The 18,241-nt window shown below is 37.9% G+C and overlaps 1 protein-coding gene across 1 annotated transcript in view; it reads right to left on the bottom strand.

Moving 5' to 3' along the window:
- Nucleotides 1–18,241, bottom strand: part of LOC122088987 (dehydrogenase/reductase SDR family member FEY-like) — a 31,662-nt gene that overhangs the window by 7,814 nt on the left and 5,607 nt on the right. The window contains exons 3-6 of the mRNA XM_042658393.1: nucleotides 17,029–17,146; nucleotides 14,476–14,612; nucleotides 9,705–9,806; nucleotides 1,565–1,657 (exon numbers count right to left, since the gene is read on the bottom strand). Coding sequence (XP_042514327.1) covers nucleotides 1,565–1,657; nucleotides 9,705–9,806; nucleotides 14,476–14,612; nucleotides 17,029–17,146 — 450 coding nt within the window. The remainder of the gene's footprint in view (nucleotides 1–1,564; nucleotides 1,658–9,704; nucleotides 9,807–14,475; nucleotides 14,613–17,028; nucleotides 17,147–18,241) is intronic.

Raw genomic sequence — 18,241 nt, 5'->3', positions numbered from 1 at the left:
TCCTATGGTCATTTTAGGCTTGTCCCTAGCTCTTTTAGCTCTTTCAATCTGAATCGTATCACTTTTTATTGGTGCATCCCATGGCCTTCATTGAACATGACCATACCACCTCAAACTACTTTCTTAGAGCTTATCATAAATCGGGGCAACTTCCAAATCAGATCTAATATGGTCATTCCTTACTTTATCCTTTCCAGTGTTGCCACAGATCCATCTCTGCGACCTCATCTCTGTTACATGTAGCTTATCTATATGACCCTTTAATAAGTACTTCCCATTTTCATAAAATCCAATGCCATGGCTAATGAACATACACAAGAATATACTAGATGTCCAGAGATCTATAAGAGTGGTCCCCTACAATAAATACTTCCCTCTCCCATAGCATAAGTGTTCTCTCCATCCTTCCCGATATAGGTTTCCAAATTGCTATGGATCTCTTAAATACATCAACCAGTCAACTGTATTCATAAGACTGCCAAAACCCACACGACCATAACCCCACCCCCCACATACAGAGCTGAAATAGTGTTTTATACGCTGCAGCTATGTATATGCCTACACCCTAATAACTGTAGACCAGGTAGCACTGGTATATCTCAAAAGCATCCATTTAGATGTTGGATCCATGTCTGATCATATAGTTTGATCCCCCTCCCCCCCGCCCCCCCAAAAAAAAAAAAAAGCTCCAAAAACAATTGCAAGATACTCTAGAAATTTTAACCCATCACGAGATTGGCTTATGAACTTTTAAAGAGGTTTTGAGATTTAAGCTATGCTAAAACGAAGTGTCAATTTCCACATATACCTCCTACACCATATTCTAGACTTTATTACAAAGTCCCCCATAAGACCGTAAGAACATAAAAAGAAAAATCTCCCAAGAATTTCCATCATTGATGATTCCAAAAATATAATATTTGTGGGAAAACTCAGAAACTATAGCACATTATTGTGACATTTCTGGTATATTAATAAAACAAAATAATTCATCACGTATAATACATTTTATTTTTCTTTCATTTTCCCTTTGTAAACCATAACTATGTCAAAAGAAATAAGTGATACTTTAAACAATGCAACCTGGAATATTTTAACTTAAAAATAAAGGCCATCCCAATCAAATCCAATTCTCTAAAGAAGGACCAATAACAGATAAATCAAATAAAAAAGGGAGTGGATTTCCCACGATGCCTGAGTACTAATTCAGTCATGTGGAAAACCCAGTTTATGAATCGTAAATCGGGGGAGGGGTTGGAGGAGGGAGATGGTGTGGGCAGAATCCACACACGGACTGTGTGCAGATCTTCTGCCAAAAAAAAAAAAAAGATAAATCACATAACTTGACCCACTTCTTTTTTTTGGTTTTTTTTTTTTTTTGGTTAATTTATTTTCCCCTTGGGGGTGCGGGGGGAGAGGGAGGTTGAAGAATCAAGTGACTTACTGCTGCTATTGAATTGGCTGAGTGCTCAAAACATGACCTCTGTATGTGAATCATGGGGAAACAAAAGAAAAGAAATATCTACAAATAGAAATGTTTATCAAAAGATTACAGAATACTTACAACATTTGTGTGGACAATGCCAGGTGAGACACATACAACATCAATACCAGCTTCAGCAGGTATCCGTTTCTGCAGGATGTTGCTAAACATGACCTGGGAAAAAAAATTATTCCAACCTCATCAAGGTATTAAAATGCCCATTATTTCCTTTTTTTGATACATAATAGAAGGTTCAAGTGGAGAGAAATAGCTATGACCACTGTGGGTGTACCTAGTAAACTGGTACAATATGAATTGGAGATCTGTGATGAGGTTAAGAGAAAAGCCAGTTAATGTTAGCAGGAGCTATGTCACAGTTTTATTTGTTGTCCGATACTAGGTATTTTAGATCTCTCTCCTGCACAAGTTTATTAATTTAACTATTGTTGCAAATTGCAAAAGTATTACTAAGGGGTAAAGTACCATCTTAATTAAAAAGTGTGCTTTCAATTTTTCCTCTTTTTCTACAAGAACAGTTGGTCTGGCTTTAAATCAAGTGTAATGGAAAAACATTTTTCTATTTTGCGTGTCCAATGGGTTATATAGACCATGGGCTTAATATTTTTTGGTGGAATAGGCCAATTCTATAAGCTCAAAGAATTAGGAATTTAAGTTCTACATGGAATTAATTAGTTTCTATTTTGTTAAGGATCTAGAATAATTTCTATTTTGAAGAAGCCTTAAGTTGTAAGAGATTCTCCCTACCAAACATAGGGGTTTCCTACTTGCTTATTTCCATGAAGTTATAAATCAAGAGTAGGGGATCATAGCCCCTACCAATGATTTGAACAATTTGCTAAACATATGCTTGCTGATTCCTATGAGATTTAGAACTCCTTTGCTGTGAGATGCAGTGAAGCCCTTGGTAGGATGCCAATGTAGCTTGGTGTGATGCTAGTCAAGTTTTAAGTGGGAAGCTTAGTTCATACCCTTCTTTTTTTTGGTTTATCCATCATCTTCTATCTTCAATTTTTATTCTTTTCCAAGTTAAAAGTTTCGGATCTGCTTTTACTGCTGTTATAGCCTCCTTTTCAGACCATCTGGTCCAAGTTATGTTGACAAATTACTGCCTAGTTCTGGGGGCTGTTACAGCATTGCTTCCATTCATACTTCCTATTATCTGTTAGTTTCTAATTTACAGAGCCACCCCTTGGAGAATGCCATAATTATAAGAAAACCCCCTCTGTTTCACCAAATTAGACTTAGACCCCTTACCATTAGTTATTGTTAAATTAAGAGGTTCACTAAAACTCATTTTATTCCTCTTCACCAATTGATAGATTTGGTCCTTATTATTCTGTAATCAACACCCAGATTTCTTTACCAATTTCCTCTTGTCGTTCCTCATAGATGACAATGATGATAAATTGCAACTATTTCAACAAACCCTTTGCATTTGTACTGACATGGAAGAACACATTAGAGGTTTTCATGAGACTAGTTGGGCAGATTGTTGGCTTGTGTTCCCATGCTATGAACTCTCGGTTTAGATTTAATGATCGAGTGGATGTGGATGGGGTGAGTCATGGTGGGGGAAAGGAGGCGATATGCCTCTCTCATCTACTGCTAGTCTGCTTCATCTAGATCTATATATTCCACTGTCGGCAGCGTTCTTCGCGCAGAGGCAAGCGTAGGTAGGCCTGCCGATGGCGGTGGCGCCGAAGTTCATTAACCCAAAATTACCCCTCTTTCCTCACCGTGGGTCATTTTCCCCTTCTCTCCAGCCTGGGCACTGGACAGACGGGTGAGCTTTCAGGAATTGTTTCAAGGCAAGATCATCTAAAGTTGCGATTTTTAGTTTACCTTGAGACGATGAAGAAGGGGATCTCCTTAGCAACAAGGATCATTCTTTAATTCTTTCCCCTTTTCATTTCGTTTTTATGGGTAATTTGCTGTTGGGGTATATATATATATATATTTTTATTTTTTTTTTATGAGATCTCACCTGAAGATTTTCAATTTTCTGACGAACTAAGATGTGTGCAGTAGCTGGGTTTATGTGATTCTTGTTTGCAGAGGACCAAAAACTCTTTTTTTTTTTTTAATTTGTAAATTGAAATTAGTGAGAAATGGATGAGATTGTGTAAATATTAGGAGAAATTGAGAGATTATCGTATTTGCAATGGAATTCAGTCCCTCAAACCCAATTGGATCACAGATTAGAACAGGGGATTGTCCAGGCTGGAACGGCGATGACTTCTTGGATTGACTGCGCATCTTGCGCTATCCATATGCAGTTGCACATAGGCCATATTTGTCAAGCCACGCTAGCTTGGAACTAGCCTGGGCACTGGATAGATCTTCTGTAACTAGAAAGATGATTTGAGTTCGGCTGCATTAGTTCTCCATGTGTCTCTCTCTTTACGGTATATAGAGAAGAGAAGAAGAAAGGGGTTAGGGTTCAACAAAGAAGAGGGTAGTTTTGGTACTTCAATATTTTTAAGGGTAAAATGGTATTTAGAAAAAAAGGAGCGGCTAACATCAGCATTTGAGGTATATTCTGTAATAGAGGCTGACGGCAGGGGGTTTAAGAGTAATTTGGTATTATATAGGGGGTGTTCCTATAATACTGGCATTCTCAAGGGGGCGGCGCTGTAAATTACCCTACTTTCTAATTCTGTTCAACCTAGTTACTAATACAGTCCTTTGTTTCTATTTTGAATCCTACATTCCTCCTTGCTATTCCTTGGATTCTAGTTAATTGGGCCAAGAATGGACTAATATGTTTAATTGAGTGTTCAATGGTTTATATGGGCCGTGGGCTTTATGTTTTTGGGTTTCCCATTGTAATGAGCCAATTCTATGAACCCAAATATTAAGGGATTTAAGACTTATATGGGAATTAAGTGGTTTGTTTCTATTTTGTTAAGGTTCTAGAATAATTTCTATTTTGAAAAAGACGCTTATATGGGATTAAGTGGTTAGTTCTATTTTGTTAAGGTTCTAGAATAATTTCTGTTTTGAAAAAGACTTAGTTGTAAGGTATTCTCCCTACCATACATAGGGGTTTCCTATTTGATTATTTCCATGAAGTTATAAATAAAGAGTACAAAATCATACCCACTACCAACGATTTGAATAATTTGTTAAGCTTGTCCTTGCTGATTTCTGTGAGATTTATTACTCCTTTGCTGTGGGATGCAAAGTTGGACTGGTGAGATGCTAGTCAAGCTCAAGGTGGGTAGCTATCCTTCTTTTTCTTTGTTTATCCATATTCTTATACCTTATGTGTTTCTTCTCTTTCAAGATAAAAGTATCAGAGCTGATTTTACTGCTGATATAGCCTCCCGTTCAGACCATCGGTTCCAAGTTCTGTTGACAAATTACTGCCCAGTTCTAAGGGCTGGTACAGCATTGCTTCCATCCGTACTTTCTATAATCTGATGGCTTCTGTTTGCTGGATTACTTGCATTCTGTTCAGCCTAGTTACTAATCCGTCCTTTGTTTCTATTTTGAATCCAACATTCCTACATGCCATTGCTTGGATTCTAGTTGCTGTTTTTTTCTAAATTTTAATTTCAATTTTAGCGACCTGCTATTTTTTAGACTACCCTATATCCTCAATTTTTACCATTAGATCAACATAAGATTTTACAGACTTGTTACTACTACAACAACAACAACAACAACAACTCAGCCTTATCCCAACTAAATGGGGTTGGGTACATGGATCCTAGCCCTCGAATCAGCTCTATTTGAGATCATACCTGGGACAAGTCCTAACCTGTGCATGTCTTTCCTCACCACTTCTCCCATGGTCATTTTAGGTCTGTTCCTAGCTCTTTAGATTCTTCAATCCAAATCAGATCACTCCACCTTACCAATGCATCCCAAGGTCTCCGTTCGAACTGGCCATACCACCTCAAACAACTTTCTCAGAGCTTATCATGAATCGGGGCAACTCCTGAATCAGCTCTAATATGGTCCTTCTTTATTTTATCCTTCTTAGTTTTGCCACACATCCATCTTAACATCCTCATCACTGTTACACATAGCTTATCTACATAACATTTCTTAATTGTCCAACATTCCGCCCCTTCCTCATAGCAAGACATACGACAATCCTATAGAATTTTCCTTTAAGCTTTAAATGACTACGTCGGTCACACAACACTCGCACCTCTCCACTTCATCCACCCCACTTTAATTCTCTATGAAACATCATCCTCTATGTTATATGCTCCATTTATGGTTGACTCTAGATATCTAAAATGATCACTTTGCAGTATCTCCCTCTCCTCAAATTTCACCATATTGTTATCCCTCGTAGTGTGACTAAAGTGACACTGAATATACTCTGTCTTCATTCTACTAATCTTAAAACCTCTTGATTCCAATGTTGATCTCCATAACTTCAACTTTGCGATCTCCATAACTTCAACTTTGCATTAATCTCTACTTTGTCTCATCCACCAAAACAATATCATTAGCAAAGAGCATACACCATGGAACCTTGTCTTAGATGTTCCTGGTTAAATCATCCATGATGAGTGCAAACAAACAAGGGCTTAAGGCTAATCCTGGATGTAGCCCAATTGTTCTTCGTGACAAATAGACCATTCAACAATAATTTCATACATATCTGAATTGTCCCTACACCTTCGATCTTGTCGCAAGCTGATCTCCTACTAAGGTTTAAGATCTTGATCTCACCCCTGATCTCGCTAGCCAAAATAGTGAGTTCTGGTGAGATCTCATCGAGATCTTGCATTTTTTTCCCCAATCGACTCGGTGGCCATTTGGTCTTTGTAGCCCCTAGAACTTGCCATTTACCGTCTTTTAGGCCTTCCAAAAACAGTGGAAACATCAGTTGTTTTTTTAAATCAAACCAAAAATGGTACTTTGACTATAGACCCTATGTAGGTAGACTTCAGACACTTCACCCTAGACTATTCCACAATAGAAACAAACAACAATTGATCATGTTTCTATGAAAAAAAAATGATTTTGAGAAGTTAATTTTATCTAAAACTGTTCTGGAGAATAAAAGGACCTCCAAAGGTTGATGATGAAGTGATAATCTCCAATCTTCAAGTGTAGAAGTTGTTAATCTACACTGTAGAGGAGAAATTTGGCAAGAAAAGCAACCAAAAGCTCACTTTTTCTTCACAACATGGCGAGATAGGCAAGAAATGTCGAGTTATGTCAAGTTGGGATGAGTTGAAGGTCAAAATTATGTATATATCCCATGTGACTTGGTCTAGAGTCAAGTCGAGACAGAGATATTCACCAAGATCTTGGCGAGATCTCGACCGAGATATTGTACATTTATATATCTCCTATGATCTCATCTAGTCAAACCAGAAAAACGAGTTAATAGCAAGATCAAGATCAAGATCGAGATCTCATTGAGATCCTGAACCATGCCTACTGGACTTCACTAGTTCGAGGTTAGCACTGCATTACATAGTTGAAGAATTTGGTGCTAAATCCATAATTCTATCTCGGAGAGGCTTCTTGTTTCCTTAGAAATTATTTATTTCTGTAGGGTTTGTTTTGTTTTGTTAACCTATCTTTCAGTATTAATTGCACCAACCATTAAAATAAGGGAAATTTACCGCGCCACCCCTTGGAGAATGCCACAATGATAAGACCACCCCCTCTGTTTCACCAAATTATTCTCAGACCCCCTACCGTCAGTCAATGTTAAGTGTGGAGTTAAAATGACCATTATACCCTTACCATTAAAAAAATCTTGTTTTAACCATTATACCCTCCTCGTCCCTTCCAATCTCTCCTCTGTTGCTTTCCTCGAACAGCGTATTATCTCCGACGCTAACCTCACCGAAACTATCCTCATTGACATTGGAGATTGCCCTTTTTCAATTCTAACAGGTCAATCTGCGAAGTTGCCACAGCTCTCTGTCGACGAAGAACACGAGCTAAATCGAATCGGGAACATGCGCTTGAGCCTACTCCATTTTGAGATGTAGAAAAAGTTTTACCATGACTGATGTACTTCGTATCAACATCGATGACGACCTCGACATCGATGTCGATGTCTGAAACCCACTTTTCTCGTCAACCTCAATATCAAAAGCTCTGGCAGGCTCGACGCAGCGGAGAACGATGGTGTCGTCATCCTTGAAATGAAGTGTCACCTCAACGTACTCCTCCATTGCCAGCAAAGATGTGCCACTTAATAAATTCCCGGAAACATTTTCTGAATCCCATCGACGTTCGTGCTACACTACCCCTTATGATTGGAGAGAAGATCGGTAATCCAAATTAAAAAAAAAATGTGAAGAATATAATTTCCCATATATATATCCTCACTCTTTCTCCTTTCTCTATCTCTTTCACTGCTCTCTCTCTTGTGACCTGTAAGTCACCATGGAGAGAGCTCCAACCTGATTCACTTTAGAAGAAATGGGTTTGAAGTTTCCAAACGCGTCAAGAATCTCTCAGAAAGGACATTATCGCAGCTGCTGCATCTAGAGAAAAAGATATATATATATATATGTAGAGAGAGAGAGAGAGAGAGAGAGAGAGAGAGAGAGAGACAGAGAGAGAGGGAAAGAAAAGTTCAAACAGGGAACCACACTGAAACGGTGAGTTGCAGGGGACCCTAAAACCAAATGATTCATGTTTTTTTTCTTCTTTTTCATCGACACCAAAATGAATGGAAACTGAATTTTGAGAGATGGCTGAAGAACTTTGAGGGCTAGAATTAGAATAATCAGATTTTTTTTGAAGAATTTGGGCTAGTGCAGCTAAAAGAGCCAAATTGAGATTGAGATTTAGAATGGGCCAGATTGAAATTGAGAATTGAGAATTGACATGGATGAAGAGAAGTAGTAGCAGAGGAACTGGATTGCGCCGCTGGAGGTGGCAGGCTAAAGCAATCCATATATGGCTCTCCTCTGCTGTCAAGGCAGCTGGAGGTGGCGGAAGAAGTTGGGTAAAAAAGGAGAAGAAGAAGAAGAAGAAAAGAAGGGGTAATTTTGGGTTAATGAAAATGGGCTACAAATCAGTCTTTTTGAACCTATTTCATAAGGGCATTTTGGTATTTAAAATAAAATATAGTTGCTGATATCAGCAACTATAGTATATTCCTTAACAGTGACTGACGGTAGGGGTCTGAGAATAATTTAGTCAAACAGAGGGGGTGGTCTTATCATTGTGGCATTCTCCAGGGGGTGGCGCAGTAAATTTCCCTTAAAATAAAAATTACAACTCACCCTACAAGTTCCATTTTAAGATTTAGTAAAGAATAATGACGGAGAAATCCAAATGTAAAACAAAAATTGATGTAGATATGGACCCATGGAGCAGCCCATACCCATCTGGGTATCCAGTGAACGATGAACTGAACCCATATTGAGTCTTTGACCAGTAGGATCTTTTAGGATTTTATTTTTATTCTCCTGCAATCTTTTATTTCGGTAACTTAGGTAGGTGATCATCCAGTGGAGGGAATCATTTGAAAAAATTGATCACAATTTTCCCTAATCAAAAGGAATGTGACTTGACAAATAGTTGAGATGCATCTAAGGGGCCAGTTTGGCATAGGAGACCAACACATAAACACCTAACACCCCCAGCGCATGCACCACAAACAACATGATGTTGATAGACAATGACCATGGCCTATGTGTGGCGTGATTCTTCCCCCCTTCTTAGTGTGATTTTCCCCCTCCCCTGCAACTCTGAGACTCATCTCAGGGAATTCTTCCCTCCCCCTATCGGCCCTCCATCAAAAATGGATCATTATAATCTTGGAATAAAGTAGAGAAAAATAAGAATACATAAAATCCAACTGCCACATAGAATAATGTCAGACACTAGCAACCTACGAGTGGGTATCTGTGTGGGAGTGTACATCTGGTCGAACCCTATGCCAAATATGAACCAAGCAGGACGATCTGATCATCCAGTGGAGGGAATCATTTGAAAAAATTGATCACAATTTTCCCTAATCAAAAGGAATGTGACTTGACAAATAGTTGAGATGCATCTAAGGGGCCAGTTTGGCATAGGAGACCAACACATAAACACCTAACACCCCCAGCGCATGCACCACAAACAACATGATGTTGATAGACAATGACCATGGCCTATGTGTGGTACAACTGGACTTTATCGGAAAGCGAAAGCCAAGAGGGATTCATCTATCCTTGCAAATATTAACAGAATAAAACAAAATATGCTCAGGGGGCACCTGTGCTAGCTTGCTACTTGAGTATCCAACTAAACTTGTATACTTCCTTTTTCCAGAAACGACATTCATGTCTTCTGTGTCAACAAAGCCGACAAAATGCATCTAGAAAGAGAAAAGTGAATCAATTATGTTAGTTTCCTTGAGTAAGAGACCATTAATAATTTAAATAATGGACAAATTTAGAGACATAGTCAGTTGTACAGACTTATAAACATAGAAGAAGAAACTAACTTAAACTTCACCAACAATCAACTAATCACACACTTTTTACAACAGACAGCAAATAAAGTAGTGACTAGTGGGGTAGGCTTCCTTTCTTGTTTCCCACCCTTCTTTTTTTTTCTTTTTTTCTTTTTTTTTTGAAGAAAAGTACTCTTGTTATCTACAGATAACTGAATAAATAAGTAGTGCCCGGTGACATTAGCATCCTTTTACTAAACCCAAATAAAATAACATACTACAATGGTGAATAGGAAAAAAAATGCAATATGTAAAGCACTTGAGAAGATTATGACACTGCATTCTCATTATTGCAATAACGAGTTCCACGTCAACAGTCGGTTCCTAAAGTGAGAACATGTGAAGTTGCCAGGATCGTCAAAGCTATGGTTCAACTCAGAAGCTTTTTGTGTCTAACTAAGAAATCATTGATCACTAAAATGGAGACAGCAAATGAGAATAGATCCTCTGTAATCAACTTTAAACACTGGTACATCTGAAAGATAATTGATTAGAACATGACCAATTCTAGCGGACTAAAGTTTCCATAACTTGGTTCTCCCCAACAAACTGGTCATTTTAACAAGCGCAGACCATATAAAAGAAGACGCATCAGGTTCCAATGTACATACATAGGCAAATATGTAGGGTTGAAGAGGGTGCTGTCATGTGGCAAATCCAGCAGGGTCCCTATCACGTGGACAGCCTTGATATACCATTTCATGCCAGCATGGCAGAATTGGAATAACCCAAAATGATATTAGGCAGTGGTCCATAGTCTGATCATAATTCATAACAGAAGAGCTTCTCAACCCACTGAGAAAGCTGTTGCCTTGATTGATGAGTCCGAAAAAAGAAAAAATCAGAAGCCAATAAAACCTAGCCCATCAGCTTTGACAAGTATGGAAATCATGTGAAGTTCGAAGTTCCACAATGCAGTTGGAATCATGCCCTTCCATAGTTCCATGCAGCAAGAAGATGAATACAGAGATGCTTTCATCATCATAAGTAAATTTTCATAGGTCTACCAAGGAAAATCTCTAGCAAAATTGCTACTATAAAGAACCCAAATTTATCAAAGAAATTCATCAACCTAAAGAAAATTTTCCAACATACAAAGTTTCCGTAGCTACATTTTCAGGACCTGCTGTTTATAGACATCACAATAGTACAACACACCCATAATAAATATGCATCTGTTATAGCTTTAGAATCCCATAATAGTCATCCAAGAATACCCAAGAACAACTACTAAAAGGGACCAATAATTCTTCAATCAATAACCAAAAGAAAAGTCTGTAGAAAGGTTACTACCACAGGTGGGTATTCTTGTCTTATTTTCACTTATGAGGGGTGTTACGAGCCTTAAGTAGTGGGGGTAATATTTAATTCTTTTCTTTTATCTTTAGTTATAAACATATTTCTTTACTACCAATTGGATATTAACTCAATCTCTCCAATCGGTTCTATTGCTACTTCCTTCCTTCCTCTATCGATTCTCTCTCCCTTCTTCTCCTTATTATCACTGCTGGTTGTGTTAGATTTGAACTGCCAGATGATATCAGAACAATAAACAACCAGCAGCTGTGATCCCTTTTTCCCTTGCATTGAGAGTCCCATTAAGAAACTCTAGTTTTTCATATTTTTATCAACTTGGGTTTCACACAAACCAGACAGCATAGGTTGCTGCAAACCACAATATAAGTAGGATGATGAAGACTATTTACATGGATTCCACTTGATCTACGTCGTGGATGGCTTTTACATCTAGTTTTTCACTCCAAGCATGCTTGCAGCTCTCCTCCTTCTTCTTCTTCTTCTTCTTCTTTTTTTTTTTTTTTGCAACAAGATTTGAGATGTATCTATGCATCTAACCATTGGTTGCTTGCGATGTTTTGGAATTTGTCTTCATTGACAAAATTTAGTGCTGAACAGATAAATGGTTTGGTGTTTCTCAATAGTTTCTAAATTTTGGATAGCTAATTTCCATCTTTTGGTTGTTACCGCAGCAACCAATCTTTGGGTTGATTATTCTACATAAACCCTATATTCGACCTATTTTGGGCCAGATCTGAAGTGTTGATTTGCTGGAAAAATTTTCTCCTATTGCTGTACCTGTGGTTTTGCTCATTGGAGCTGTCTATCACTTGTGGTAGGATTAGTGACTTCTACACTAGTCACCACTTTATTCTTTCATCTTATTTCTGTTGTTCATCCATTTGTTGTCTATTGTGCTACTATTATCTATTGAAATGAGCGACTCAAAACCATAAGTGGAATCTTGAATCTCCAAATCACTGCCATTAAGCTGAATGGCACATCCAACTATTTCTATGGGCACAGACTGTAAAGGATTATATCAATGCAAAAGGGAAATTAAAATACTTAATGTCAAAACCCCCCGCTGTTGACTCTAAATACCATGAAGAATGGACGTGTGAAAATGATACGCTTCTTTTATGGGGTATGGAATAGCATGGAACCATCAGTGCCTGCTAATGTCATGTTCCACAGTACTGCTAAGGGTGTTTGGGATGACTTGAAAGAGAGTTACTTGCAATACAAGAATTTTTCATGAGTTTGACTTATATGAAAAGATATTTTCTTTCATGCAGAATGGCAAATCAGTACGTGAATATTATAGTACCCTTAAAGGTATGTGGAAAGATTTATGTCTATCAAGTATCAACCCTTATCTATCAATCATAAAATGTTAAAATCCCAGTGTGCAGAGTTCCCAGCTGTCAAATTTCTCTTTGGTTTAGATCCAAAGTCTCATCCTGTGAAAAGTCAGTTACTTACGGGAGAAAAGGTACCTTCAATGAAGGAAGTTTTATGTCACATTCAGTGGATTTATTGTCTCTCCTTACCTTGCCAAATCTGAATCCTCATCTTGGACCAAGGATAGCACTGCTTTTGTTACTGGTAACAGTAGTCGTGGACGTGGCTCAGGTTTTTTCTAGCCGAAGTTGAGGTTCAAGGGGAGGGAGAGGACTGTGTAGCTGGTGGTTGAGGAGACAGCAGCCTAATCAACCTTTACGCCAATGTTCTCATTCTGGTAAGCTCAATCACACTGTTGATAAGTGCCGGGCAAAGTCTGGTAAACCTGAGTGGGCACAACAGTTGTCTAAATCAGCAGTGATTGATGGGTGTTCTGACATTGTGAACTCTAATAACACCAACTTTGCTTCTACATCTGGAGCTGGTTCATCAAACTGTGTGTCTCGAGATGACTATAACCAGATACTCAAACAACTTCAGCAACTTAAAGCTACCACTTCTTCATCCACAAACAGGTACTACTGTGCCTCTTGCCTCCTCCTCTCCTACCAGTTGGGTTATTGACTCTGGTGCATCCAATCATATGACCGGTGAGTCTAATGTGTTTACTTTGGTTTGAAACTTGGAAACAGCCTCTCCTGCAAAGCAAGGGGTAAGGTTGTGTACATTTTCCCCTCCAAGACCGGCAGTAGCGGGAGCCTCATGCACTGTGTTGCTCTTTCTAGTCATCCATCTTGGGTGATTCTCACTAATGGATCCTCTACTCCAGTTTCTGAGCATGGCATTGTTTCTTGCACTTCATCTTTGTTATAATCTACCATTCCGCATATACCTCAATTGCCCTTGAATCTTTTATCTGTTAGTCAACTCACTAAATTGCTTCCTCTCATTTTAGCTTTTATCCTTCTTATTGTGTCTTCCAGGATCTTCAGATAGGGAAGAAAATTGGTGGGGGAAATGAGAAGGGTGGCTTATATTATCTTGATGGTGATAGGTCTATTGTTGCATTTTTTGTTTATGGTGGTGTTTCCCTTTTAGATTAGCATTATCAGTTAGGGCGTTTTTCGCTCTCCAAGCTTCACAAATGGTTCGTGAATGCAAATCTATCACCTCTATAGAGTGTAAAGCTTGTGAGCTTGGTAAATATCACCATACTTCCTTCCCCACATGGATGTTTCGAGGACTCTGTCTGTTTTTTCATTAGTTCACTCAGATATATGGGGTCCTTGTCATATCCTGAGTCAGTCCAGTTTTATGTACTTTGTTACCTTTTTGGACGATCATTCATTCTTGACTTGATTATATTTGTTGAAAGATCGTTTAGGGTTTTTGTATGTCTTTAAAGCATTTTATAATGAAACAAAAATGTAACTTGGTGCTTCTCTAACAAATTTTTGCTCGGATTATGCTTCTCAACATGGAATTTCTTCTTTTTTTCTCCGAGCATAGTTTCTCTTATACCCCTTAACAGAATGGCGTAGCTGAACGAAAGAATAGATACCTATTGGAGATTGCTTGTTCTTTATTGTTTTATATGAATGTTTCTAGGAGTTTTTTGGGGGGGTGTTCTAACCGCTAGCTATTTGATTAATAGCATGCCTTCGTCTATTTTTAACAATACATCTCCTATGAGTATCATTTTCTCATTCTCCCTTATTTTCTTGCCACCTCGTGTGTTTGGTTGCACTTTTTTGTTCATGTTTCCAACTGAAGCATATGAGAAAAAAACAAAAGTAAATCTGCATGGATATGCAATAGCCAAGGAACTTACAATGGAGTTCACATTAATAATGCGACTTGGAGAGCCTCTAATAAGAGATGGCAAAAGCAATATCGAAAGCAATGCTGGAGACAGATGGTTCACTTGCATGTGTTCCTCATACCCATCCTTTGAAAACCGTTGCAGTTCTGACAAAAATAATGTACATCAATTTAACAGACAAGGAGAGCTAGAAGCTAGCCCATCTATGAGTTATTCGGGCACAAAATGGCTAAGAGAACACATTTAGTATCATCCCAACATAATCTATTCTTTATCATAGGAAGTCTGTTATACAAGGGAAGAGCATCATTCATTCCAAAAGTGACCAGTTGGTCATGCTGGGCAGAAACCTACCAAGGGTTTTCAAGTGGAACCAAAATTTTGGGAGATTGGTTTCTCTATAAATTTTCTCAATCTAGATGCTTTGGTTGATTTTTGGGAAAATACTGAAGTTAGGTAGTTTCACAGATCTGATACAACCACATCAAAGATGTCACAGCGTAAATTTCAGATAAATTCATGACTTTTGAGAGCTGAACCCTAAGGAGCTATCACAGCATAAATTTCAGATAACACTCCATAGTTATTATAAGTAAAAGGAAAGACTAAAGTCACAAAGGCAATCCTGCCAATGAAAGCACAAGAGACCCTTGGACATCTGTCCAAGAGAGAAGGGCCATAGTGAGAACTGAGAAGGCTTAATTAGAAGAGAGGATCTATGAACTAAGCGTCTAGTCTCGAGTTATTATAAAATCCATGACTTTCGAATCAATGTTGTTAATTTTCAGAAAGAAGTAAGAAAGGTCTGGTAGTTGGTAGGCAATTTCAATTTGGATATAGTTCAACGATCTAAGTAGAAGACTAGCTTAACATGCTCAGATTCTAATTTCTAGGAAAAAAAATCCTTATTTGACTAGCTTCTAATTTTTGAATTAGGGGCAATTATGAAATCTTGCAAAATGCTTTAAGTTGGACATCAAAGAATTTATGTTTCCATTTCTCATATCTTCCCGGCGACTGAGGCTATAAGATTGCTGATGCTATGATAGATCAAATATAGGCTGCTGACAATAATTTGCTTGGTCTTCTACTGCTAGTTGTGAACAAGAGAGTGCTTCAAACTGCTTCAAATTCTTTTATTTTGATAGGAAGTTAAACAGGACTTGTATGTCTCTGGGTACCACAAACATGAAGGAAGTTGGTTGCAAATTTTGGCCATATTGAAGATATCGCAACAGCCAGCCTGTGCCGTTGTCCCAGGGCCTTATCTTTAATATTTTTACCTGGATGCTCAGCTGAATTTTGTAAAATTTTATTAAGTGGATTTCTGGAAACAAAATTGTAACACCCCGTATCAACTTTCTGATTTAGGTTGAAATTTAATGTGTAGAGACCTTTATATGAGTACCATAGCTCCAGATAGACTTAATGACCCACTTTTAACATTTCCGATTTTCACTAGTCAGTATGATAGGATTAATAAGTCTTAATGACTTCGACAATTTGGAAGGTCAAATTTCCCAGCACAAGATAATTGGTTTTGCTCCCATTGAAGTCTCTCTCTATCTCTGTCAAGTTTCCAGCAATTTCATTAACATATAGAAGTCTCTAGAATAATTTCACTGAAGGTTACCCAGTTTTGAATTTTCTGGTTCCTAAATGTTGAAAGTTATTGTTCGTGTCCACTATTCAACAACACCATTAGCTTTAACATGGGGTAATTTGACCAACACTACATCAGACTTTGATTTTCTCTTTTATGAGTATACAATACAATCCAATTGATCTCAATCTTCTGGACGTCTGAAAGGAATGCGACAAAATATGTGGAGACATCGGACAGGTCCAATAACCCTAATCTCAAAAGGTAATTGGCCCATGAGTCTCAGCTACCGATGACAACTAGTCATCAAGGAGAATTCCTTAAGACACCAAGTCCTAAAAAGTCCAGAACTTAACCCCTATATCAGATGCTTGACCACACAAACACTAAAATAGTTCTGGATTCTCTAATTGTTCACGGGTTAAAAAAAATATTTTGATTTTTTTGTTCCATATAAATGGCTTCAGGACAACGAAGAACAATTATGATTCCGCTTACATGAATAGGATTTTTTTTTTTTTTTTTTTTTTTTTTGGTGTTAAGGTGGGGTAATGTGCATTAAGTTAACAATAACTGCCGAGGTTGTGATGTGCAAAGCCCACACTCACCAGGAGGTCTTGAGTTTAAGTCTCCTGGCTGTTACCTTCCTCCTCCCCCTTTCTAGTGTACCCATCTAAAAAAAAATGTGCATTAAGTGGTTACTGTAAACTGATCAGCCCATTTTGCTCAGGTATATGTCATAGAAGAGACCTGTAGTCACAGAAGCTTTTTGTGTATTTCAGGTTTCCACCAGAAAGAAGATAATAAGTTCCTCGGGATCAGCCATTTCCCAAGGAACTTGTCTTTTAATTTAAACCAAAGACAATAATATGTTACTTTAGTAAGAGAACCAAAGAAAAACTAGAATGGGTATTCAACATACCCCCCTTGAATAATCACATATTGAAGTCCACACGTACCTCCAATTGAAAAGATGCCTGCATTATTGATCAAAACATGCAGAGGTCCCAAACGAGCATTCCATGCTTCAGCAAATCTCACAACAGAATCCAACGAGAGAAGATCAAGCTCCATCACCTTGCCAAGAGTCACAATTTTAGCATATCAGTGACCTCACAAATATAAGCTTCATTTGAATGATAGTACAACATATTTAGAAATAAAGTACCATAATAGTCAACAGCACATTAGTAGTGGAAAGAAAATTTTCATAGAACCAGCCATGGTGATGGCTGGTTCTAAATCTCCGTCGAAAGTTTCAACGGAAATTTCATGGCATCAACCAAGCCCGAGATGAGATGAATGGTCGAATTGGAATAGTCCTTGGTTTCGACCAGGTTTCGAGCCATTTTGACCAAATTTCAAGTTTTTCTTGGGTTTGACCTGAAACTAGTTGAACCACCTATGCAAATTCACTTATTCCCAATGAAACTTATCAGTTTCGACCACGTGATTTGGAATGGTAGCGAACCAGGTTTGATACTTGTTTATGACAAATATCATTTCAATAAATGATTCCCCCCCCCCCTGTTCAAAAACAATAAATGAATTTTTAGTTGTATGGGAGGTTTTCAACTTTCAAGTTTCAAGTTTTTCTTGGGTTCGACCTGAAATGAGTTGAACCACCATGCAAATTCACTTATTCCCAATGAAACTTATCGGTTTCGACCACGTGGTTTGGAATTGGTAGCGAATCAGGTTTGATACTTGTTTATGCCAAATATCATTTTAATAAATGATTCCCCCCCCCCGGTTCAGAAACAATAACTGAATTTTTAGTTGTATGGGCGATTTTCAATTTTCAAATGCTGGGGTTTTTCTCAAATCTGGAAATTCCATAATCTTGTCATGGTAAAACATTGCTAAAAACCAAAAGAATGCTAAAATAATCTTTTGTTTTCATGTCTATAAATTTATTTTTATTCAAGGCGATTTCAACAACATTTTCTCACACGAAATAAGGTTTTACCGAAACACAACTTCTTCAACATAAATCAAATTTAAGCAATCTTGGATTTGTTGTAAAGAGCACAAAACCAGCTTTCCAACAAATCCAAGATCTCTTAAATCTGAGATGAATTGACAAAGTTATGTTCCAATCAAATTTCATTTAAAGTGCGCGACTGCTGTCAAAATCGCCTTGAATGAAAAGAAATTTATGGACATCAAAGC

Source organism: Macadamia integrifolia, chromosome 9 (assembly GCF_013358625.1).
Source record: "Macadamia integrifolia cultivar HAES 741 chromosome 9, SCU_Mint_v3, whole genome shotgun sequence".
Taxonomy (NCBI): domain Eukaryota; kingdom Viridiplantae; phylum Streptophyta; class Magnoliopsida; order Proteales; family Proteaceae; genus Macadamia; species Macadamia integrifolia.
This window is presented reverse-complemented; position numbering and strand designations above follow the sequence as displayed.